Genomic DNA, 24,335 nt, shown 5'->3' with positions numbered 1-24,335 from the left:
CCTTCAGCCAGATTGGCTAAAATATACCCCACCCAGTTGCTCTGTTGCTGTAGGTACACTTATTCCACCGCAGATTTTTTACAAATATTCTGGAACTGTCTGACTATCGAAAATTTTTGGCGGGGGGGTCAGAGTGTATAGAGGAGGCTACTGCTGTCCATATACAGCCAACGGTAGAGGTGTGTCTCTTAGGACTAGTTGACGCCTTATCTGAGAAGAGTGAAACTTACTTTGTTGACACGTCTACTCTATTATGCCAGGAAGCTAATGGTGCTTTCATGGAAAAAGTCTGCCCCTCCGTCTATTTCAGCATGGAAGGCACTTGTTAACAAGGCCGCCCCCTTATACAAGGATACTTTCACTAGCAGAGGTATACTACATACGTTCAATTAGGTGTGGGGTAGTTGGATGAATAGTACAGCCACGCAGGGCATCCATCAGGGGGGTACAGCCGATACAACTGTAAGGTGCCCGATCCTCTGGATGGAAGGGCCAGGCCAGGCTAGGAAATGGCAGGAACGGGTGAAAGGGAGCCCTGTGGTGCAGTGCAGAAACGATCTCGGCAGCGTCTGCTCTCTGTGGCATTGAGCTCAGACATCAAGCTCTTTACTGCCACCTCTGGTTACTATGTGCACTCCTCGTGTGTTGCATGTACAGTACTGGGCTATGTAGTGTGATCGGCTGCTGCCCCTCTGTGTCTCAGCAACATAGCTTTGTGGAAACAGGAGCTGAGATCAGGTAGGAAGATCACCTTTACAAGGAGGGGCTGTTTGTGTAGAGGGAGGGGCCAGAGCTTGGTGTGGTTACAGGTGTGTATATGTGGAGAGCTGACATATATACAGGTGTGGGGGAGCTGACGTATGCAGGTATGGGGGGGCCTGACGTATACAGGCGTGAGGGGGCCTGACGTGTATACAGGCGTGAGGGGGGCCTGACATGTATACCGGCGTGAGGGGGGCCTGACGTGTATACCGGCGTGAGGGGGGCCTGACGTGTATACAGGCGTGAGGGGGGCCTGACGTGTATACCGGCGTGAGGGGGGCCTGACGTGTGTGCAGGCGTGAGGGGGGCCTGACGTGTGTGCAGGCGTGAGGGGGGCCTGACGTGTGTGCAGGCGTGAGGGGGGCCTGACGTGTGTGCAGGCGTGAGGGGGGCCTGACGTGTGTGCAGGCGTGAGGGGGGCCTGACGTGTGTGCAGGCGTGAGGGGGGCCTGACGTGTGTGCAGGCGTGAGGGGGGCCTGACGTGTGTGCAGGCGTGAGGGGGGCCTGACGTGTGTGCAGGCGTGAGGGGGGCCTGACGTGTGTGCAGGCGTGAGGGGGGCCTGACGTGTGTGCAGGCGTGAGGGGGGCCTGACGTGTGTGCAGGCGTGAGGGGGGCCTGACGTGTGTGCAGGCGTGAGGGGGGCCTGACGTGTGTGCAGGCGTGAGGGGGGCCTGACGTGTGTGCAGGCGTGAGGGGGGCCTGACGTGTGTGCAGGCGTGAGGGGGGCCTGACGTGTGTGCAGGCGTGAGGGGGGCCTGACGTGTGTGCAGGCGTGAGGGGGGCCTGACGTGTGTGCAGGCGTGAGGGGGGCCTGACGTGTGTGCAGGCGTGAGGGGGGCCTGACGTGTGTGCAGGCGTGAGGGGGGCCTGACGTGTGTGCAGGCGTGAGGGGGGCCTGACGTGTGTGCAGGCGTGAGGGGGGCCTGACGTGTGTGCAGGCGTGAGGGGGGCCTGACGTGTGTGCAGGCGTGAGGGGGGCCTGACGTGTGTGCAGGCGTGAGGGGGGCCTGACGTGTGTGCAGGCGTGAGGGGGGCCTGACGTGTGTGCAGGCGTGAGGGGGGCCTGACGTGTGTGCAGGCGTGAGGGGGGCCTGACGTGTGTGCAGGCGTGAGGTGGGCCTGACGTGTGTGCAGGCGTGAGGTGGGCCTGACGTGTGTGCAGGCGTGAGGTGGGCCTGACGTGTGTGCAGGCGTGAGGTGGGCCTGACGTGTGTGCAGGCGTGAGGTGGGCCTGACGTGTGTGCAGGCGTGAGGGGGGCCTGACGTGTGTGCAGGCGTGAGGGGGGCCTGACGTGTGTGCAGGCGTGAGGGGGGCCTGACGTGTGTGCAGGCGTGAGGGGGGCCTGACGTGTATGCAGGCGTGAGGGGGGCCTGACGTGTATGCAGGCGTGAGGGGGGGCCTGACGTGTATGCAGGCGTGAGGGGGGCCTGACGTGTATGCAGGCGTGAGGGGGGCCTGACGTGTATGCAGGCGTGAGGGGGGCCTGACGTGTATGCAGGCGTGAGGGGGGCCTGACGTGTATGCAGGCGTGAGGGGGGCCTGACGTGTATGCAGGCGTGAGGGGGGCCTGACGTGTATGCAGGCGTGAGGGGGGCCTGACGTGTATGCAGGCGTGAGGGGGGCCTGACGTGTATGCAGGCGTGAGGGTGGGGAGCCGACATGTATACAGGCGTGAGGGTGGGGAGCCGGCATGTATACAGGTGTGGGGGACTCGCATATATACAGGTGTGAGCAGGGAGCTGACATATACAGGAGTGAGGGGCTAACATGTATACATGTGTGAGGGGAGCTGACTTATACAGGTGTGAGGAGAGGGGATGATGCATACAGGTATAAAGAGACTGAGTGTACGGGTGTGAGGAGGGGGGCTGAGCTTGTACAGGTGTGAGGGGGACTAAGTGCATATTTGGTGGTATGGCCCGTGGGCAGGCCCTGGGGAATGTTAGTGGTCAGGCTGGGGGGGTGCTAAAGCTGTGTAAGGGGCCCAAGAATTTCTGATGGCTGCCCTGCATCCACGCTGTCTGATTCAGTGGCTTTTTTTTTTTTCAATAACTACGTGCTGTAACCTATATGTGTGGATTCTGATCTGGGGATGTGGGTCACCTGCCTGCTCTTGTTATTGGAGTGACAGTGGGCTCATGCATTCATTTATATAAGTACATTTCCGTGGTGTTGGTATATTGAAGGAAGGGGGTTTATATTGGTTGGGCCAAAGATTTACTTTGTCATTAAGAGTTATATATTGTACATGGGGTATTTGCTGCTGTTCCTTTTATTCCTGGGTATTGGTCTCTGGGGGTTACACAATGAGCCAAATGCTGAAGAAGTGTATGTTGTGTTATTGTGTGTGGCCTGTTTGGGTCTTTTGTTGTACTGTTTTATTTGTAATTGTTATTGCAAAGCTTCATAGATAAAAGGGAAAAAAAATTGCATGTGCAGCCCTTACTCCAGTAAGTTTTGAAGTCATTGCATAAAGAGGAGGATCTGTGCATACTGGATCAAACAGCCTTTATCATTCACTGACTGACACAGCTCCATTAATCTTGACCATAGGTTTATTGCGCCACCTTCAGGAGAGGACTAGGCAGAACATGTTATACATGGGGAAAAAACAGAACTTTACAGTTCCGCCCAGGGGCCAGTCCCTCTGGTAATAACCCCTCAGCCTGCTTCCTGCAGCTCAGTTTTTTCCTGCCTAGTGAAGGAGATAGTCCTAGGCTCCCTGCGGGACCATTGGTCCTGGGATTTTTTTGCTGAATGTTTGCATTTTTGCGCAAGATTTTAAGATGCTGTGATCTGCTATCAACAGCCGGCTGGGTGACAGGCTGGATAATCTAGATTCTTGTAGTCTCCCCAGCCTGGCTATCGTGCGCGTGCAGACCCTAGCTACGCGCGCTGGGTCAGCCATAATGTGCCCCTCAGGCTCCAGGGACGGCCGCTGAGCGCAACGCTTTGTGGCACGCATATGACTGGACTACCGATGTCCTTGTCACAGTGTGCTGTGGCCAGCACAGAGAGTGGGTCTGTGATGATGTCCCCAGCTCGTCAGGATGGTAAGTACAGCTCTCCCTGCCTCGGTGGGATTGAGCAGCTGGGCATTCCCTGGGAGCTCGATTAGGGGGTCCCTCTCTTCTCTCCCTGTCCCTATCCCCCCTCCTCCTGTGGGGGATGCTGCATGATGGGCTGCTGAGCGGTGTGTGTACCTGTAGCCAGGGGTCCCCTGGGGGACTCTCACCTCAGATGGCGTGCTGCGCTGGGTGTCTGTGTTCCTGGGTGTCTGTGGTCACTCTGCTGGAGGTCTGCATGTGCTGAAAGCCATAGCGCTGTTCTGCCGCCATTTTCTCTGTCCTTTCACTGTGTACAGTTGTTTTTCGGCCATTTTTGGTGTGCCTCAGCGGAAAGCATCGTCAGGGTCCATTTTTCTGTAGCTCAGCAGCCATTTTCTCTGTGAATATGCCCTTTATACATGGTGGCCGATGGCCATTTTGTGGTAGTCCAGCACGGTTTTTATGCTCAGCACTGGTCCCTGCTGCTCAGAACAGCACGTTTTTTCACACAGGACACCTGGGAGCTGATACTGGACAAGGCACCTGTACCTAAACGGCCCAGCACTCGGTCGGGGTGTGGAGTCCTGCAGTGGGGGCCCCTCAGTCTGCAGCAGATAGGAGGGTGGGATTGTGCACCTGTCCTAAGTCCCCATGGGTGGCAAACAGGGTGGGCCAGCATGGCTTCAGAAATTTTTGTTTCTTCCCCAGAACTCCCTGCAATTGCAACCGGCTCGTCTGCAAACAGTGCAGTGCCTTTGGACGCTTTGTCGGCGGTACTTGATCATTCGTTGCCAAGGTGGAGGCGGTATGTAGGCGCAAAGGTGGTAAAATGGGGAGAGCTCTGACGCAGACTCGGGCCCCACTGAGACTAGCGGTCCCTGCTCTGTTGCTTCAGATGACGCTGACCAGGACCGATTGGACAGTGAGGATGAGTCCCCGTCTGGGTCCGCGCAAGACAAAGCGCTAGTTGGAGCACTTATCACAGCTGTTCGTGATACCCTGAAAATTCAGGATACAGCTGGTTCCTCTGCTGAAGTAGCGGTCCCCTTTGGATCCCGTAAGCCAGCCTGTACACCTAAGGTATTTATGTATCTGACTTATTTTGATAAGTTCATATACAAGGAAGGGGGAGGCCCGCAACGGACCTTTCGGTCCCATAAAGAATGGCGGTGCATTACCCTTTTGAGGAGAGCCTTCGTAAAAAATGGTCGGCTCCTCCGCTCGTGGACACCCCAGTATCCAGGTTAAACAAAGTAACCATGATCCCGGTAGAGGGGACTCCTGCATTTAAGTGTACAAATTGGAAAGCAAGAAAAATACTGCGCTAAACTATCAAAAAAAATTAATCTAATTACCCAAAAGCAGCGATTAATCTGGTGTGATACACACCCACAAAGCATATAAGACAAAAATTACAACCGCGCTCTCCCAAATCGTAAACCCCAGTGAAACTCAACCATCATCTACTAAAACTAACAAAAACAAATAATGGTGAGACAAAAAACCACCCCAGATGACGTCATATGTGACGAAACGGACGTAGGGTGGTCTCGACGTGTTGACGCTATCACGTGACTTTTGGGCCGCTCGTTTTGCTGGCTGGCATTTAATGATATTTGATTGATTCTGCTTGTGAGTATATTTTTATGATTTAATAAAAAGCTTTTTACGCGGATTTACACTATGGGAGTTTTTGTCTGTCTTATGAATAATCCCATCATTGGAATTCGTGTGGAAAGATGAGATGTTGTCCTGATGTGACGGTCCTCTGAGAGTCTTTATCATACATGCCCAGATATTTTTAGGATTTGGTAAGCGCGCATTTTTACTATCAACCAGCACAGTGGTGATGAAGGAAGTCTATGCTCTGCACGGAGTCTAATTGGAGAAATACTTTCAACTGACGGACTGTTGCACTTATATTTTTTTTTCATCTGAGAACGTTTATTGGGCATGTGTGTCTGTGTCTTTAAATTGTTGTTTGCACATTTCTATTTTCGAGCACTTTACAAGTTATTTAGGTGTATGAATTTATTTATGTTTATATCTAGCTTATTCTTATTTCAATTAATTTTTATTAATCGTATGAATTTAGTTATGTTTATATTTAGTTTATTTTTATTTCAATTAATTTTTTATTATTATTTATCTGTTTGACCTCAATTGTTTACATTGTGCCTGCATTTAAGGACCCTACTGACAGGAAAGCCGAGGCAGTGGCCTGTTCCTTGTTTACGGTTGTGGGGTCAGCAGTACGACCAGCACTGGCCACAGCACTTGTGTCGCAGACACTTACTGAATGGGCAAAACTTTTGCACCGCAAATTGGAGAAGCAGCAAGCTACTCCCGTCTGTGTGGAACTAGCAGATCTGTTGGTGCATGGCCTTAAGTACGATTGTGACGCGGCCCTGGATACGCTTCCCCTGCTCTCCAGGGCTTCAGTGTCAGCAGTGGTGCTTAGGCCCCTGATTTGCTAAATGCTGGTATGTGGACCAGGCATCTAAGAAAAAAAATCCTTGACGGATCTACCCTTCCTTGGTGAGCGGCTCTTTGGAGCCTTGTTGGATGACATTATTAAGAATGTCACAGGTGGGAAGAGTACCTTGCTCCCACAGGCCTGGAAGACTAAGGAGCCATGCCGCAGGCAAGGGCCGTCATTTTCTGCTCAAAAGAGGCTTTTTTGTCCGTCCGAGACTTCGGCTAAACGCTCCCAGTCCGACAGGACAACCTCTGAGGGACAATAGCATCCCTGGAACCGCAAGCCTGAGGGTTTGCCTTTGGGAGTTTGCAGCCCGGTGGGCCTCTCGGCTATCTGACCAATGGGTCTGTGAACTGATTTCCTCTGGCTGCAAAATAGAGTTCCTCTCTTGGCCACCAAACAGATTCTTACCCTCCAGTGTACCCTTACTTCCGGCTCGCCGGGAGGCCCTAATGGAGGCAGTAAGGGACCCTCTAAGACGCGGGGTGATAGTGCCTGTTTCGGAGTCGGAAAGGTTCCAGGGGTTCTACTCCAATCTGTTTGTAGTCCCCAAAATGTAAGGGGTACGCCAAATCTTTGACCTGAAAGCCCTCAATTGCTTTGTAAAAATTGAGGTTCAGAATGGAATCAGTTCGCTCAGTAGTCGCTGCACTCCAAGGGGATTCCCTGGCATCCTTGGACATCCAGGATGCATACCTGCACATATTCATATGCCTCAGGCATCAGAGGTTTCTGTGATTTGCAGTTGGGGAAGCCCACTACCAGTTTGTGGCTTTCCCCTTTGGCTTGGCATCAGTCCCCCGAGGCTTTACCAAGGTATTGGCTCCTGTTTTGGCGTTGCTGCAATAACGCGGGATCGCGATCGTAGGTTACCTAGACAATCTCCTCCAGAGAGCATCTTACGCCTCAGAATTAAAGAAGAATGTGGCAATCGCCATGCAAACCATGCAGGAATTTGGGAGGCTGTTGAACCTAAAAAAAAGTCGGTGCTCATACCAACTCAGCGCTTGGAGTACCTAGGCTTACTGCTGGACTCCATGGAAGCGTGATTTTCTCCCTTCAGACAAACTGCAGACTCTCAGGGCCACGGTAAAACTATTGATGAACCGCAGGTGGTCGTTTCTGCGCTTTTGCGTTTGAGTCCTGGGCCTCATGGTGGCCTCCTTCGAGGCGGTACTGTACGCCCAGTTTCACACCAGAGTCTTGCAGAAGGAGATATTGAAAAAATGGGAAAAATCTCAGTTATCCCTGGATCAGCAGATTCGGGTGAGCCAGTCAGCCAGGGTCTCCATGCTCTGGTGGCTGAGGTCCCCGGCACCTTGGTCCGGGAAGTTGTTCCTACCTCTACTACATTGGACAGTGATCATAACGGACGCCAGCATGACCAGCTGGGGTGGAGTACTGGGAGTACAGTCGACCCAGGGCCTCTGGTCGGGGGGGGGGGGGGGGGGATCCAAGTTTTGACAATCAATGTGCTCGAGCTTCGAGCGATCAGGCTATGCCTCTCCACATGGTCAATGAGACTACGAGGGCGTCCGATCAGGATCCAGTCAGACAATGCCATGACAGTGGCCTATGTCAACCATCAAGGAGGAACAAGAAGCTCGGCTGCAGCACAAGAGGTCGCTCACATCCTTCAGTGGGCAGAGTGACATGTCTGCCATTTACATCCTGGGAGTAGAAAACTGGCAGGCGGACTACTTAAGTCGCCAGATGCTGGACCCAGGAGAATGGGCGTTGCATCCGGAGGTGTTCAGCCTCTGTGCCTGTGGTGGGGCACACCAGACATGGATCTCCTGGCCTCCTGTATCAATCGGAAGGTGCTGAGATTCGTATCCAGGACAAGAGATCCTTGGGCAGACACGTCGGACGCACTGGTGGCTTAGTGGGGTCAGAATCGACTGATCTACTTGTTTCCTCTGCTAAAACTGCTATCACGTCTGCTCCGCAGAGTGGAGGCTGAGGGGATTCCAGTAATACTGATTGCCCCAGATTGGCCTCGTGGCGTCCTGGTGCGCCGACCTAGTACGCCTGGTTGCGGATGCTCCCTGGCGACTACTGTTACGAGAGGACCTTCTGTCTCAAGGTCCAATTCTCCATCCCACTTTACCATTGCTGGTTTTAACAGCATGGCTGTTGAGAGCCAGGTGCTAAGGAACCGGGGCCATCATCGTACCTGGAAGGCCTACATCTCCATGTGTGAAAAGAAAGGGTTGCATGCGCGCACCTATTCCGTTTCCAGGATCCTGCTGTTTTTACAGCGAGGAGTTGACCAGAAATTGGCTTTAAGCACCATTAAGGGACAAATATCAGCCTTGGCTGTTTTTTTTTCCAACGACCCCTGGCGTCTCATTCTCTAGTGAGCACTTTTATTCAAGGGGTCCGGCATGTAGTTCCTCCAGTGCGTACACCTTTACCCCCGCGGGATCTGAACCTGGTGCTATCGGCGCTTCAGAAACTGCCGTTTGAGAACATCGGAGAAATTCCCTTGTTGACTCTTTCGCAGAAAGTGGTCTTCCTAGTGGCCATTACACCACAACCTTCTTTTCTGCCGAAGGTGGTTTCGGCGTTTCACAAAAATTAAGACATTGTGTTACCATCTCTGTGCCCTAAACCAACACATCCTAAGGAGGTTGTCCTTCATTCCCTGGACATGGTCCGGGCTCTAAGGGTGTATTTGTCTGCCATGACTCCCTTTCAGAAGTCAGACTTTCTGTTTGTTTCGCTAGCTGGTCCGAAAAAAGCTATGGCGGTCCCGTCTGCCACCATTTCTAGGTGGATCGGACAGATTGTGGTACAGGCCTACACCTTGAAGGGGCAATTGGAACCTCTTGGGCTTACCGACATCAAGCCTCATTCGCTCAAGTGTGTAAGGTGGCGACTTGGTTGTCCGTTCACACTTTTACCAAATTCTACAAAGTGGATGTAAGCACATCGTCTGATGCCTGCTTTGGCTGAAAAGTTTTGCACGCGGCCGTGCAATGTTGCAATTCTGCACTCTTTAATCTGTTTCAAAAATACTTACTTTTGAGTATTAATGCACTGTTGCATTGTTGACTTCAAGTTCTGATGCGGCTAGATAAGAGGGTGACTCCCCTGATTAGGGAGCACTTCTGTTTGTGGGTGAAGTTTTTATGCTGTAACCACCCCTCGTTATGACACTGCTTGGGGACGTTCCTATGGAGCTGTGTCGGTCAGTGAACGATAGAGAAAATTTTTGTACTCACCGTAAAATCCTTTTCTCTGAAGTTCATTGACTGACACAGCACCTTCCCCTCCTATTGTTTTACGTTATACTGCTTGTTGACATACTGAGCTGCAGGAAGCAGGCTGAGGGGTTATTACCAGAGGGGCCGCCCCCTGGGTGAAACTGTAAAGTTCTGTTTTTTCACATGTAGAACATGTTCTGCCTAGTCCTCTCCTGAAGGTGGCGTAATATCCCTACGGTCAAGATTAATGGAGCTGTGTCAGTCTGAATTTCAGAGAGAGGGATTTTACGGCGAGTACATTGAACTAATACTACTGCCCTCTCCTTTTTTTCCCCATATCGATTAATCAATATTGAACAATCTTACTACTATTTATGACTCGAAAATGCAATTCTGCTAAACCCAACAGCTGTGCAGTTTTGTTTAATTTTCATTTATGGTATTTTGTCTTTTATGTACATTTTACAAAATTACAACTGTTCTGTTATATGGATGGTAAACAAAATAAAGAAATAAATGCTTACAAAAATCACAGCCAAGGCCACCATTTATTTCATTGCATTTTAAATCCTAAACTTATTGCAATTATTAATTTTATTTAAAGCTCCGACCAAGTTGAAACCTGCCTATGCACATTAGTTGAAATGTACCTACTGGCCTTTCTTGTTTCATTGAGGTGTAGTGGTTGGTGGTTAAGTAACATGGCCAGACCATGCCTAAGCACTGGTAAGTGAGGTTAGGGGCAGAGTCATGCCTAGTCAGATCAATGCAGCTAGCACGGTTTGCATAGGAGGAGAAATAGTTGCTTAAAGTTGAATTCTTATAAATGACACACGTTGATGTGGACAATAAGAACTACTGCTCTATTTCATTTATACAAGTTTAAAGCCAAAATTATGTACATCATGCTTTTTTTTCGTGTTTCAGCTATACACAAGTGAAGAGAACAGAAACGCAAATGAAAATGATTTCAAGAAAGCTCTTGACCTGCTGGAATATATCCATGAGGTGAGGACTTTTTTTAATTTTTTCACACATTTTTTTCGACATCTTGCGCCATTTTTGAATAGGTAGAAAACTGCTTTTGTCCATACCTATAGAATTTAATTGAGCTAGGGGAAAGCAAATGTTATTATTATACAGGATTTATATAGTGCCAACAGTTTCGCAGTGCTTTACAACCTGGGGCAAAACAGTACAGTTACTATACAATTCAATACAGGAGGGATCAGAGGGCTCTCCTCGTTAGAGCTTACAATCTAAAACTTAGGGTCAAGTGGAACAAAAGTTAACAGTGGTTGGGGGATGATAAGATGAAAAAAATGTAAATACAGTTGTTAGACGTGGAAGGGATAGGCTTCTCTAAATAGAAGGGTTTTCAGGGATCGTCTAAAAGCTTATAGAGTTGGAGATAGACAGATTGGGGTAAGAAGTTCCAAAGGATTGGAGAGGCTCTGGAAAAGTCCTTGAGGCTAGCATGGGAGGAGGTGATGGGGGAGCTAGAGAGCACGAGGTCTTGAGAAGAAGGAAGAGAACGATTAGGTTGTTGTACAGAGACTAGGTCAGTGATGTAGCTGGTAACAGAGTTGTTGATGGCCTTGTAAGTAGTTTGTATTTTGAATTTAATTTGTTGGGTGAGTGGGAGCCACTGAAGGTATTGACAGAGAGAGATTGGTAAGGTGGATGAGTCTGGCAGCAGCAGTCATGATGGATTGAAGGGGGGATAGACTATAGACTATGAAGTTGCAGTAGTTGAGAGATGACCAGGTAGTGAATTAAGAGCTTTGTTGTGTCATTGGTTACAAAGGGGCGTATTTTGGAGATGTTGCAGAGGTTGAGGCAGCAAGATTTGGACAGTAATTGGACATGGGGCTTAAAGGAGAGTTCAGAGTCCAGGATTACGCCTAGACCCTTAGCATGTGGGGATGGGCTTATAGTTGTGCCATCAATTTTGACAGATATCAGGGGAGGAGGCACATGGGGGAGGAAAAATTATAAGTTCAGTTTTGGATAGATTCAGTTTGAGGAAGTGGTGTGACATCCAGGCTGATATGACTGTTAGTAAATCAGTGATATGTGAGGAGACTGAAGGAATGAGCTGAGGGGTAGAGAAATAGATTTGAGTGTCGTCAGCGTAGAGATGGTATTGGAAACCATGGGAGCCTAGCAGTTGACCCAGGGAGGAGGTGTAGATTGAAAATAGAAGAGGTCAGAGAACAGAACCTTGGGGGGTCCCAACACAGAAAGGAAGAGGAGAGGAGTAGGTAGAATTGTAAGTAATGCCAAAGGTCTGATTGGAAAAGTAGGAAAAGAACCAGTGAAGAATACAGTCACGGAGACTAAAGGCGAGTAGGGGGTGGTTAACCGTATCAAAGGCAGCAGAGAGGTCCAGGAGTAGGAGTATAGAATAGTGTCCATTGGTTTTGGCCATTAGTAGTTTGTTTGTTAATTTTAGCAGAGCAGTTTCTGGGGAGTGTTAAGGATGAAATCCAGACTGAAGGGGATCAAGAAGGCTATTATCAGCAAGGTGTTCACTCATTTGGTTGTAGACCAGACATTCAAGGAGTTTGGATAAAAAGGGGAGCAAAGAAATGGGGCGTAGGTTAAGATTGGATGAGTCCAGTGAGGGCTTTTTCAGTATGGGGCTGACAAATGATTGTTTTAGAGGGTTGGGGAAGATGCCAAAAGAGAGGTAGAGATTGAAGATGTGGGTTAGAGAGTGTACAATAGAGCTTAGAGGGTGAATGTAGTATTTGTGAGGGAACAGGATCCCTCAGGGCAGGTGGTAAGATGGGCGTTGGCAAGTTATTTAGCAACCTCATCTGTAGTGGGGGAGTTGAAAGAGGGAACTAATGATTGTACCTGCGGTAGAGATCTCCTCATGAATTGTATCAATCTTCTGTTGAAGTGATTGGTGATCTCCTGGGCTGTGACTGAGCTGGTGGGTGAAGGCAGTGGAGAACGAAGTAGAGAGTTGAAGGTAGAGAAGAGTTGACGGGATGATAAGGTGTTAATGAGACCAATATGTGACAGACGCGGGTGTCAGATCCCTGCCCTCCTAACTCATGACGAAGGACCGGCCAACCTCACACCCCGATGTCACTTACAAAACAATGCCACTCTCAGCTGCACCCAGCACAAATATTTTCCAGCTTGCAGGAACACAATTTAGGTGCCAGCAGCCCGAGAGTGATTGTCACTGGGCTAATTAGGCAATTAACCCTTTAACTGCCACCACCCCCTCTTTAAAAGACTGGGCAGGGGGAGACTCGTAATTTTAGCAATACCAAGTATGATTGACACAGACAGGTGTGCTCAGAGGCCTTACTCCAGGCATGTCCAAAGTCCAGCCCCCCCCCCCCCCCTGGTTTTGAACGCCCCGCCTGGTTATCCCTCTCTCAACCAGTGAGCCTGATCCCCGGCTTACTCCAGGCATGTCCAAAGTCCAGCCCCCCCGGTTTTGAATGGCCCGCCTGGTTATCCCTCTCTCAACCAGTGAGCCTGATCCCCAGTACTGTGAGAAGCTTTGTGAGCTTCAAAAGTGAAAGTAAAGTGCAGAGGAGTGTGCTGTGCTCTCTGCTTCCCCCTACAGTGCAGTAAAGGTACTGTACTATGCTAAAAGATAAATTAGTGTTAAAAAGGGCTTTATTCATGTCTGTGTATGCATGTGTCTGTATGTTTGTGTGTGCACGTGTCTGTCTGTATGTATGTGTGTGTGTGCGTGCATGTGTCTGTATGTGTATGCTTGTGTCTGTATGCATGTGTGTGCATGTGTCTGTGTGTATGTTACTTTTAATCCAGACCCACCCCCATTCTTGTACCATCAAAACTGCTTTTGTAGGGCTTGTGTGTGATATTAGCCAGGACTGCTGCTCCTCTGAAAAGAAATCCATGCACAGATCTATTTTGAGAGGCATTTGAATGGCGGTAAAGAGGCATTATGTTGCCTCCTCACCACCTGTTTTTACCCCGTAAATGCAGCATCACTATACCGCAACTGTGTGTACTTGAAGTTCAGGTCCATTCACCCTGGCTATACCTCCAGCTGCAGCCACAGCATATGTACACCCCCAGCTTCTCCCTCTGCAGCTAAAGGGAGAGAAATTGGAGGTGGTAAAAACAGCTTAACCATGTGGTTTTACTGCCCCTCCAACCTGATATGTGATCAAGCCCTTGATCCACATCTGTGTGGCTGCGTGTAGGGAAGCCCATTCATTTCAATGGACTTCCCTACTCACAAAAATGCAGGGAAAGAAGTCCCCAAGATTTTTTTATTTTTTTTTAAATTGCACTGCACCAAAAGCACCCCACATTTTCCAATGTGTGGGGTACTATTAAGAATTAACGGTACCCCTAAAGAGCAGAGCATTCGACTGTGTGTCAAGAACGAGCGTGACAAAGGCAAGAGAATTCTTGTTGGGCAGTGTATTGGTGCTCGAACGAACAGACTTAAACCAAATTTTAATGGTTCAAAGAATGTCAGGCAAAATGGTCAGCCCTCACCCATGTTCACTTCATCAAATCTGGCCCTCTTTGAAAAAAGTTTGGACACCCCTGCCTTACTCTAAAACAGCAGCGCTCTTCAAGAGGCAGGTTTGTTTATAGCTTTCATTAAGAGCTTTAGAGACTAGGTTAAGGCCTCATGCACACGAGACGCTGTTAAACGCGTGTTCAGATGCAGTTGGACACTTTTTTCAACTGCCCCTGAACTCATTCAGTGTTATCCTATGTGTCCATGCACACAGTCTCGTTTTTTGCTGCTTTTATGCAGTTGCGTTTAACCTCGTTTTTTCAGAAGCAAAAAATGGGCTCAAACGCAAAAATTTCCACGTTTCAGACGCAAAACGCGGCTAAACGAGGCACCCGCGTTTGCGTTTATAAGCGTTTTTAAAGAAACCTAATTTTTTGGACCTGAAAACTCAGAAATATGATCTGAGAATGACATTTTGAAACCTGACTTTGGGGGTCCGTATCTTGGGGCCACTTATTGCCAGGAACCCCAAATTCCGTATGCAGACACTGTGGAACTAGTACTACAACATATCCAAATTGAAATGAGGTTCCTATCACCAAGTGACCTCGAGATAGGGGGCCCCAAAGTCGGGTCGCAAAATGTCATGCACTTTTCTGCATCAGAGATACATGGCCTCAAAGTCAACTGTGACCATCTGCGGCAATGTAATTTGGTCATTAGGGTTGGGTGTTATGGTAAGTGGTTATCCGTTAGGGTTAGGATTATTGTTTAGGATTAAGGGTTGGATTTGGGTTAGAGTTGTTTAGGGTTAGTGTAAGGGCTAGGGTTAGCTGTTAGGGTTAGGGGTAGGGTTAGTGTTAGGGTTATTGTTTAGGGGTAGGGTTAGTGGTTAGGATTCTGGATATTTTAATAAGGCATTAAAAAATATTATACTACCATATACAGCAGCAAAGAATTAAAATATTTTAATCGATACATATTTCACAATAAAAATATATTTAAAAATTGGCCAAATAAATTTAAAACAATTATAAAAAGTCGAATTAACATAGGTTTGCTTTTAAATAAAACTATTTGAAACTAAAAAAAAATGAATAAAAAAAAAATTAAGATTAAAAATAAATAACGATTTTAATATTGTTTTATATTAGAAATAATGAAAACATTTTAAAAATTGCCACAAGAAAATTTTAGATATTTAAAAAAATTGGATAATTAGCTATAAATAGACATTATTTTTTTTAAAATAAAGGACAGAGAAAAAAATGCATCTGTACATCTATAGATAAATATATTTTATAAATATATACACATACCTGATCGTTACCAACAGACGTTCCTCTGGTGACGCACTGTTTCTTATATTGGTGTCCATGAATGTCAGACCAGGTCATACTTTTTCTAAGAGCAGATCAAATGTGACAATGGACATCCAGATAAAATTAAAAAAAATTTGTTGGGCTAGGTACGCAGCTGCACATACATGTTTGTGAAATATCCAACAGGCATTCGCTGTCCCATCAATATCGACGAGCTCTGACTCTGGACCTCTCACGAAATTTGCGACGACGTTGCTGTCTCATCAAGAGCAACATCAGGAGCATTTCCTGACATATATTCTTTATGGGATCCATTTCAAAATATATACCACAGAAAGAGAGGCAAATGCAAGTGTACAACTGCTCTCTATGCTGCTGCTGCTGCTGCTCACTATGATAAAAATAGCAGAAATAGTTAAAAAAAAAAAACATGCTTTGAGAGCTAGGGGAGGGTCTACATGATGTTATCTTTATAAACGCTTATAAACACAAACGCGCATTTCAGCTTTTTTTGAGCAGAGTTTTCACCTGCGTCTCATGTGCATGAGGCCTAACTCTTTCCAACGTGTGTTTAATAATGAAAACTTCAAAGTTGGTGTAAATACTTAGTTTGGTTTAATTTGTTTAAAATTTTAAATAGCGGTAATTACTTTCTGCAGCTAATTCAAATCTGAAAAATCCCTATTAACACACAAGTGGTAAACCTAATGGAATATATTACTAGTTGCCACCACATTAACTTTTAGAAGGCTGGACTCGTGGATTAAAGTGATTCTAATAGCATTTTTTTATTTATTTATTTTTAAGTACGAAAAATTGTACTATGCCCACAGCGTGATCCGAGGCAATCGTCTATTCCCTGGATCAAATTTACTTGTAAATGTTAATATCCATTTGTATTATGCACATGTAACAAGGAACCCAGGACTTTTAGCTATAAATGTTAAAATAATAAAAATGCCCATAAATGTATCCCCTATTTTGTAGACGCTATATCTTTTGCACAAACCAATCCATATACACTTATTGCGATTTTTTTTTTTTTTTTTTTTTACCAAAAATATGTAGAAGAATACATATTGGCCTAAACTGATGGAAACATTTGTTCTCTTTTTATTTTTTTTTATATTTATTATAGTAAAAAAAAAAAATATATATATATATATATATATATATATATATATATATATATATATATATATATATATTCAAAATGATCCGTCTTTTTTTTGTTTATAGTGCAAAAAATAACTGCAAATGTGACCAAATACCACCAAAAGAAAGCTCTAGTTGTGGGAAAAAAATTACATACGTTTGGTTTGGGTACAGCGTCGCATGACTGCGCAATTGTCAGCCAAGTGATTGTAAAGGTAAATTAAAAAAAAAAATTACGAAAATATCATACTTGCCTCCTCTGTGCAGCTCGTTTTGCACAGAGTGGCCCCGAACCTGCTCTTCTGGGGTCCACTGGCGGCTCTCGCGGCTCATCCCCACAGCTGATAACCCCCTCAGAGAAGCACTTCGCCCAGGGGGGTTACCTTCCTATTTACTAAAATAGCACCGCTATCAATCCAATCAAGAGCTGAGAACCCCGGGCAGAGAGACAGTGCGTCCCCGCCGGGTCAGGTTCCAGGGCTCAGGTAAGTAAAACTGGGGGGCTGGTCACTGACAGGTGTTTTTTTCACCTTGACCACTTCCCGACCGGCACGCGACGATGTACGTCGGCAGAATGGCATGGACAGGCAAATGGGAGTACAGGTACGTACTTTGAATTTGCTGCCGTGCCATTGCGTGCCGATCGGGACCCACGTGGGTCCCGCGATCGTCTCACGGGGAGGAAGAACAGGGAGATGCCGATGTAAACAGCATCTCCCTGTTTTGACTAGCAACAAGTGACTGGAGCAGAGATCGGTGATCTGAAAAAAACAGCCACGACCCCACAGTTAATACACGCCCCTAGGACACACTTAACCCCTACACTGCCGCTTCTTGTTTAACCCCTTCACTGCCAGTGTAATTTACACAGGAATCGGTGCATTTGTATAGCACTGATTGCTGTATAAATTACAATGGTCCCAAAAATGTGTCAAAAACGTCCGATGTGTCCGCCATAATGTCGCAGTCACAATAAACATCGCTGATTGCCGCCATTACTAGTAAAAAAAAAATTAAAAAATGCCATAAAACTATCCCCTATTTTGTAAACTCTATAACTTTTGCGCCAACCAATCAATTATTGTGATTTATTTTTTTTTATTTTTTTTTTACCAACAACATGTAGAAGAATATGTATTTATATTTTTTGTTTATAGCGCAAAAAATAAAAACCGCAGGTGCAATCAAATACCACCAAAAGAAAGCTCTATTTGTGGGGGAAAAAAAAGAACATAAATTTTGTTTGGGAGCCGCATCTCACGTTTGCGCAATTGTCAGTTAAAGCAACGCAGTGCCGAATCGCAAAAAGTGCTCTGGTCTTAAGCCAGAAAAATAGTGAAAAGGTGAAAAAACCTTTACAACCCCTTTAAGTATTTTACTAAGCCCACATCTGAGCAAGTTTCACGATGGATCACATTTTTTTTTCTCAATAATACCTCTCATCAAACAATATACTCTGAGTTACAGCATGTCATGGGAAAAAAAATCCTATTAGCAGCGGTGCCCCAGGAGTTGTAGGAGATGAGTCGTCACAGAGCTATTAGTAAGCAGAAAAATATAATTAATAACTTCCTTAGACAGTGACATGACCTACAGTGAAAACCTAAAATACATGGGGGGGGGGGGGGGGGAGAGAGTATTTTTCTATAATACAATATAGTGTATGTTACGCATAACTTTTAAGAATTAAGAGAATATGGAATCAGTGGGTTACAAAACTCATCGATTAAAAAAGAACAAGTATCAATCAAAAAATAAAACAGATGCTTGACCCGATACCTGAGCTGTCAGTGGACGATTGGTGTGGTGGGGTACGTTACAATCAGAGATCTCCCTGTGTAGATTTCAGTAAAGCCGCTCAAAGCTCAAGGAAACATTGTAATAAATATTTACATAAAATTGTAAAAAAAAAAAAAAAAACAGACACTATCAACCCCCCAAAAAAGAAATCACTGCAAAAAAGAAAAAAATATATAAATTGTAAAAAATAAAGTGCAAAAAATGAAATTAAAAAGAAAAGAATAAAACTGCTGACACAGTCCATGCCTCCTTCGTGGCCATCAGTGCTGCGTATTAGTGCCACTGTCACATGACCTATAAAAAAAAAGCATCAGTAATTGGTATCGGCGAGTACTTGAAAAAAGTATCGGTACTTGGTCTTAAAAAAGTGATATCAGTGCAACCCAAGTGAATTTTATAAATGAGGCTTGACCTGTCAAGTAGAAACATTGGTTGAACCTCAGCAACTAGGGGTCCTGCGCCTAATAGATCTATTCCAGTGATGGCGAACCTTGGCACCCCAGATGTTTTGAAACTACATTTCCCATGATGCTCATGCACTCTGCAGTGTAGTGGAGCATCATGGGAAATGTAGTTCCAAAACATCTGGGGTGCCAAGGTTCACCATCACTGATCTATTCCATGTTCATGGTTTTAAAATCGTCAAATAGTTCAAAACTCATCATGGACAAAAAAAAAACTTATTGTAAAAAAACAGTGCTAATAATGAGCAAATACTGATGGTGACGAAACAACAATGGTCATCAGATACACTGGTATAATTAACCATAAATCTTAAAGACCACATGAAGATCACAAAAAGTTTAGTTGATGGAGATAAACATTTGTCAAGATGAAAGACAAAACGTGGAGTGGAGAGTTGTAAATACAAAGGAGAGATATGTAGACTCAGTTAGTGGCTCTTCTCACATGTTTGCTACAAACCGAACATTCTGTATACCCTCAGCTCTAAGTGGTGGTCGGGGGGGGCACAGCTTTAACTACCACAGCTATGGTGTGCTTTGACAATCTGGGTTAATATGCCTCTCAAAGGGTGTTATGCTTCGTGTTATTGAACTGTTGTATAACACTAGTCAGACAGCTTAACAATAATTCAGAAGTCAAGAAACGTGAGACATCAAATCTGTGTGTATTCTTTTTTCCGAATAACTTTGTAAAACTACAATATAAGCGTAAACATTATACAGCAGCCTCACTCTATCAGTGAGAGTACTCACAGACAATTCCATCATTAGTCCAGGAATAGATCAAGAACACTTCTGCATGCAGTCTGCTAGATCCAGGAGCAGTCAATAAATGAAGGAAATACAGTTAAAGGTTACTGCCTTTCACTCTGAGTAAAATACCACTTCCTGTCAAGCTCTGGCAAAATAGCTAACTCTGACCACTAGATGGCAGCAACGTAAACTAACATTTCAGTATAATCTGTAGCAGCACATTGCACACATTTACTATGAACAATATGGGCAGAACACTCTCTGTCTGGCATAATTTATTATGTCACTACCTAAATAACTACTGCTATGCAGGAAAAAACATATAGACAGGAAAATGGAATCCTAGCTAGTCCAAGATCAAAACTATAATGTCAGTTACAAGTCTGAAATAAATTCTAGCGGTCTCATTTTTTACAGTCTAGACCTCCACCTTTCTAACCTTGCCATCCCTGCTTGGTAGAGCATCCTACGGGCCACTCATTCCTGCACTCTTGGCTGTCCTTCAACAGAGCATCACCCACTTTTACATTTGGGCGATCCTCAGTCCATTTCCTATGGCGTTGCAGATTTGACAGATACTTTCTTGTCCATCTTTTCCAAAAGGTGTCTGCCAAGCATTGTACTTGCTTCCATTGTTTCGCATGAACTTGTGTTGTGCTTATGGTTCCAGATGGAGCAGGCAAAGAGTTCACCTTTTGAGTCAACATTGCTGGGGTAAGGACCATAGGTGTATCTGGGTCTGAGGACACAGGAACTATAGGCCTGTCATTCATAATAGCTGTAACCTCTGCCTTAAAGTCTCATGGGTCAAGTGAGCAGGTTTGGTGTGTAGCAACATAGCGTCCAAGATTCGCCTGGCAATAACTATAAGTCTCTCCCAGACACCACCCATATGTGAGGAGTGTGGAGAATTAAAGACCCATGTACATCCCCTGTCTTTGAGAAAGTCTTGCAATTGTGATTCGCTGTCACAAATGTTAAATTCTTTGCAGGCTCCCACAAAGTTTGATCATCTGTCAGAACGGAGCAGTTTTGCTGGGCCACGAATTGAGAAGAATTTCCTCAAGTCATTAATAAAGCTTGATGTTGACATAGCTTCAAGTAGCTCTATGTGTACAGCTCGGGTGAAAAAACAAGTGAAAAGGACTGCCCATTGTTTACTGTCCACGCTGCCTCCTCTAGTGCGACAGGTTAAAACAGACCATGGACCAAATACATCTAAGCCCACATTGGTGAAAGGTGGTTGAGCATTTACTCTGTCCTCTGGTAGCTCTGCCATATTTTGACTTTGGCTATGCATATGGGGGCTAAAAGCAAGCATATATCAACATCTAAGGTAAATACAGCTGGTTGAGTCAATGAATAATCTTAGTGATTATAGTTTTAAAAACCATATGCAATGCAATCTGCTGCTTTTACAGTGAGCAAGATAGGTTTCTGCATCGAAAGAGACAAACATTTTAGATAGAGACATTTTTCTGTTCTGTACAAATCATTCATTAGACCTCCTCTTTCGGTTATGGGCACCATGTAACAAAAAGGATGTTGCGTAACACTAACACTTTTTAGATGGTTTTAGACATTTTTCAGGTGCTTTTGGGCTAAAAATAGTGTCTGTAAAGCAGCTCCCCTGCAGTCTCAGTGTGAAAGCCTCAGTGCTTTCACACTGAGGTGATGCCCTGGCAGGACATTAAAAAAAACTCCTGCAAGCTGCATGTTTGGAGTGGTGAAGGAGCAGTGTGTACACCGCTCCTGCTCATTGAAATGAATGGGCAGCGGTGCTTTCCAGGTCGTCTTAACCCTTTTTCAGCTGCTAGTGGGGGTTAAAAGCACCCCGCTAGTGGGCAAAAACCTCAAAAAAAACAATGGTAAAGCGCCATTAAAAATAGCGGAGCTTTACTGCCGACATCCCAGTGTGAAAGCAGCCTTACGGGACATGGGATTTTAGACCATTGTTTATATGCAGCTACATTCAGGTGATTGGACACTGGCAAAAAAAATTAGCTAGAGGACTCCCCCCAGGGCACACCATATAACCCCACTCAATCCATGAGACTTTTGTTTTATTGCTATTGTTCTTAGGTGATTGACCTGTTCTGCTCTGGAGCATTTTTTAACATTCATTTTTTTTCTCTAAAACTTCTATCAAGGTCTAATTGCTTGCTGAACTAGGCAGTTTTCCGGATCAGTTATTCTCCAGTTGTACCTCGGGGACTAAACCTGAACCCCACTTTGTGGGGCTGGCCTAATGTTTGCTTTGCATGCTGGATGCTACATTAGGCACTCAGAAAAATAAATAAGCCTCTTGGCGTATAATGAGAGGTTATTAGGGTCTAATCTCTCTTTAGTGAGCTCACCCCTTACTATGGGTATGGAGTATGTTTCCCTTCAAGAATGCCCATAAACTATTAATGGTTTGGAAGCAATCTCCAGATCTCTCCACACAGGATAATATGGGGCATAGTGATATAAAGAGAAGAAATGCTCATTGCGTAACATCCGCCAATAAAAAACGTTTGTTAACCACTTCAGCCTCGGAAGATTTGGATGCTCAATGACCAGATGCGGGATTTATACTTTTGCAGAGATCCGTGGGCAGACGCGCTGGTGGCTCCGTGGGATCAGTACCAGCTTTTCCTCTGCTAAAACTGTTGCCACGTATGCTGCGCAGAGTGGAAGCCGAGGGGATCCCAGTAATCCTGGTGGCCCCAGATTGGTCTCAGCGGCCCTGGTGCACAGACCTGGTGCGTCTGGTGGCAGACGCTCCCTGGCGACTACCACTGCGAGAGGACCTCCTGTCTCAAGGTCCAGTCTTTCACCCTGCTTTACCATCACTGGCTTTAACGGCATGGCTATTAAGAGCCAGATGCTGAGGAACCGGGGTCTGTCGGACTCGGTGATTCTGACTATGTTGAGGGCGCGGAAATCTTCTTCACGGAAGATATATCATTGTACCTGGAAGGCCTATATCTCCATGTGTGAGGAGAAAGGGTGGCATCCGCGCTCCTTTTCTATATCCAGGATCCTGCTGTTTCTTCAGCAAGGTGTTGAGCACCATTAAGGGGAAAATTTCAGCTATGGCTGTCTTTTTTCAGCGACCCCTGGCGTCTCATTCATTAGTGAGTACCTTTGTTCAAGGGGTACGACCTGTAGGCCCTCCGGTGCGTCCGTTACCTCTGTGGGATTTGAACCTGGTTTTGGCGCTTCAAAAGCCTCTGTTTGAGAATATCGGGGAGATTCCCTTGTTGACCCTTTTACAGAAAGTGGTTTTGCTAGTGGCCATAACATCGGCCAGGAGGGTTTTGGAATTGGCGGCCTTGTCCTGCAAGTCGCCTTATCTGGTCATCCACAGGGATAAGGTGGTGTTGTGTCCGCAACCATCTTTTCTACCGAAGGTGGTCTCGGCTTTTCATATCAATGAGGACATTGTATTACCATCATCGTGTCCCTAGCCAAAGCACCCTAAAGAGATGGCCCTTCACGCTCTCGACGTGGTTAGGGCTCTAAAAGTGTATTTGTCTGCCACAACTCCCTTTCGGAAGTCAGACTCGCTGTTTGTTTCGGTGGCTGGTCCGAAGAAGGGTATGGTGGTCTTGTCTGCCACCATTTCCATGTGGATCAGACAGATTGTAGTACAAGCCTACGCCTTGAAGGGGCAGGTGCCCCCCTTTCCGGTCACAGCCCACTCTACAAGGGCAATCTGAACATCTTGGGCCTTCCGACACCAAGCATCGGTCGCTCAGGTGTGTAAGGCGGAGACCTGGTCGTCTGTCCATACGTTTATCAAGTTCTACAAGGTAGATGTCAGTGCATCGGCTGATGCATGTTTTGGCCGCAAAGTTTTGCAGGCGGCCGTGTAGTTGCAATTGGGATTTTTTCCTGTTTTTTTCGATTAAAAACGCAGTACTGTTTGTTATTGCACTGTTGCATTACTTCTGCAAAAAGGTTGCGGTGTTGGGGATCTCTCCTGTTGAGAATACCCGGTTATATGGCGGTGTGTTTTTCAGTACACTGCTGTTTTTTGTGGGTTTAGTTTCACTAGTTCCCACTTGCCATGGTAGATGAAGTTTTAATGCTATTTTTTCCCACCCCTCGTTTGGCACTGCTTGGGGACGTTCCATTTAGTTACAGAGAGGAGCTGTGTCAGTCGGTGAATATAAGAGAAAATAGGATTTTCTTTTACTCGCTGTAAAATCCTTTTCTCTGTAATTCACCGACCGACACAGCACCCACCTCTCCTTTTCTCTATGTTATACTGCTTGTTGATGTACTGAGGCTGCTGGGGCAGCAGGGAGGGTTGTTAGCACAGGGTCCGCCCCCTGGACGGTACTGACAATTCTGTGCATTGTTACAATTTTGCCTAGTTCTGGGTAGGGAAGCTCGGCGCTCCAGCTGTTTTGAAACTACAAATCCCATCATGCCTCTGCCTCTAGGAGTCATGCCTGTGATTGTTCGGGTCTTGCAATGTCTCATGGGAGTTGTAGTTTCAAAACAGCTGGAGAGCCAAGGTTCTCTACCCCTGCCTTAGTGGCAGGCTAACAAACCCATTTAGTTACAGAGAGGAGCTGTGTTGGTTGGTGAATCTACAGAGAAAAGGATTTTACGGCGAGTACAAAAATCCTATTTTTCCTCAGGTTAGGCCGATGTATTCGTGTACATATTTTTGGTAAAAAAAAAATACAATAAACATAGATTCATTGGTTTGCGCAAAAGTTATAGCGTCTAGGGGATAGATTTGTGGCATTTATATTATTATTTTGTTACTAGTAACGGCGGCTGTCTGCAATTTTTATAAGGACTGTGATATTGCAGCGGACAAATTGGACACTTTTGACACATTTTTGGGACCATTGACAACTATGCAGCGATC

The 24,335-nt window shown here is 46.0% G+C and overlaps 1 protein-coding gene across 4 annotated transcripts in view; it reads left to right on the top strand.

The window, feature by feature from the left end:
- Positions 1–24,335, top strand: part of NUP133 (nucleoporin 133) — a 951,293-nt gene that overhangs the window by 848,052 nt on the left and 78,906 nt on the right. For all 4 annotated transcript variants that reach the window (XM_077486543.1, XM_077486541.1, XM_077486544.1 and 1 more), the window contains one exon: positions 10,428–10,508. In XM_077486543.1, coding sequence (XP_077342669.1) covers positions 10,428–10,508 — 81 coding nt within the window. The remainder of the gene's footprint in view (positions 1–10,427; positions 10,509–24,335) is intronic.

Source organism: Lithobates pipiens, unplaced genomic scaffold, assembly GCF_037356315.1.
Source record: "Lithobates pipiens isolate NorthernLeopardFrog02 unplaced genomic scaffold, aLitPip1_a1.2 Scaffold_18, whole genome shotgun sequence".
Classification (NCBI taxonomy): domain Eukaryota; kingdom Metazoa; phylum Chordata; class Amphibia; order Anura; family Ranidae; genus Lithobates; species Lithobates pipiens.
Note: the sequence above shows the minus strand (reverse complement) of the source record. Positions and strands in the feature narration are given on the sequence as shown.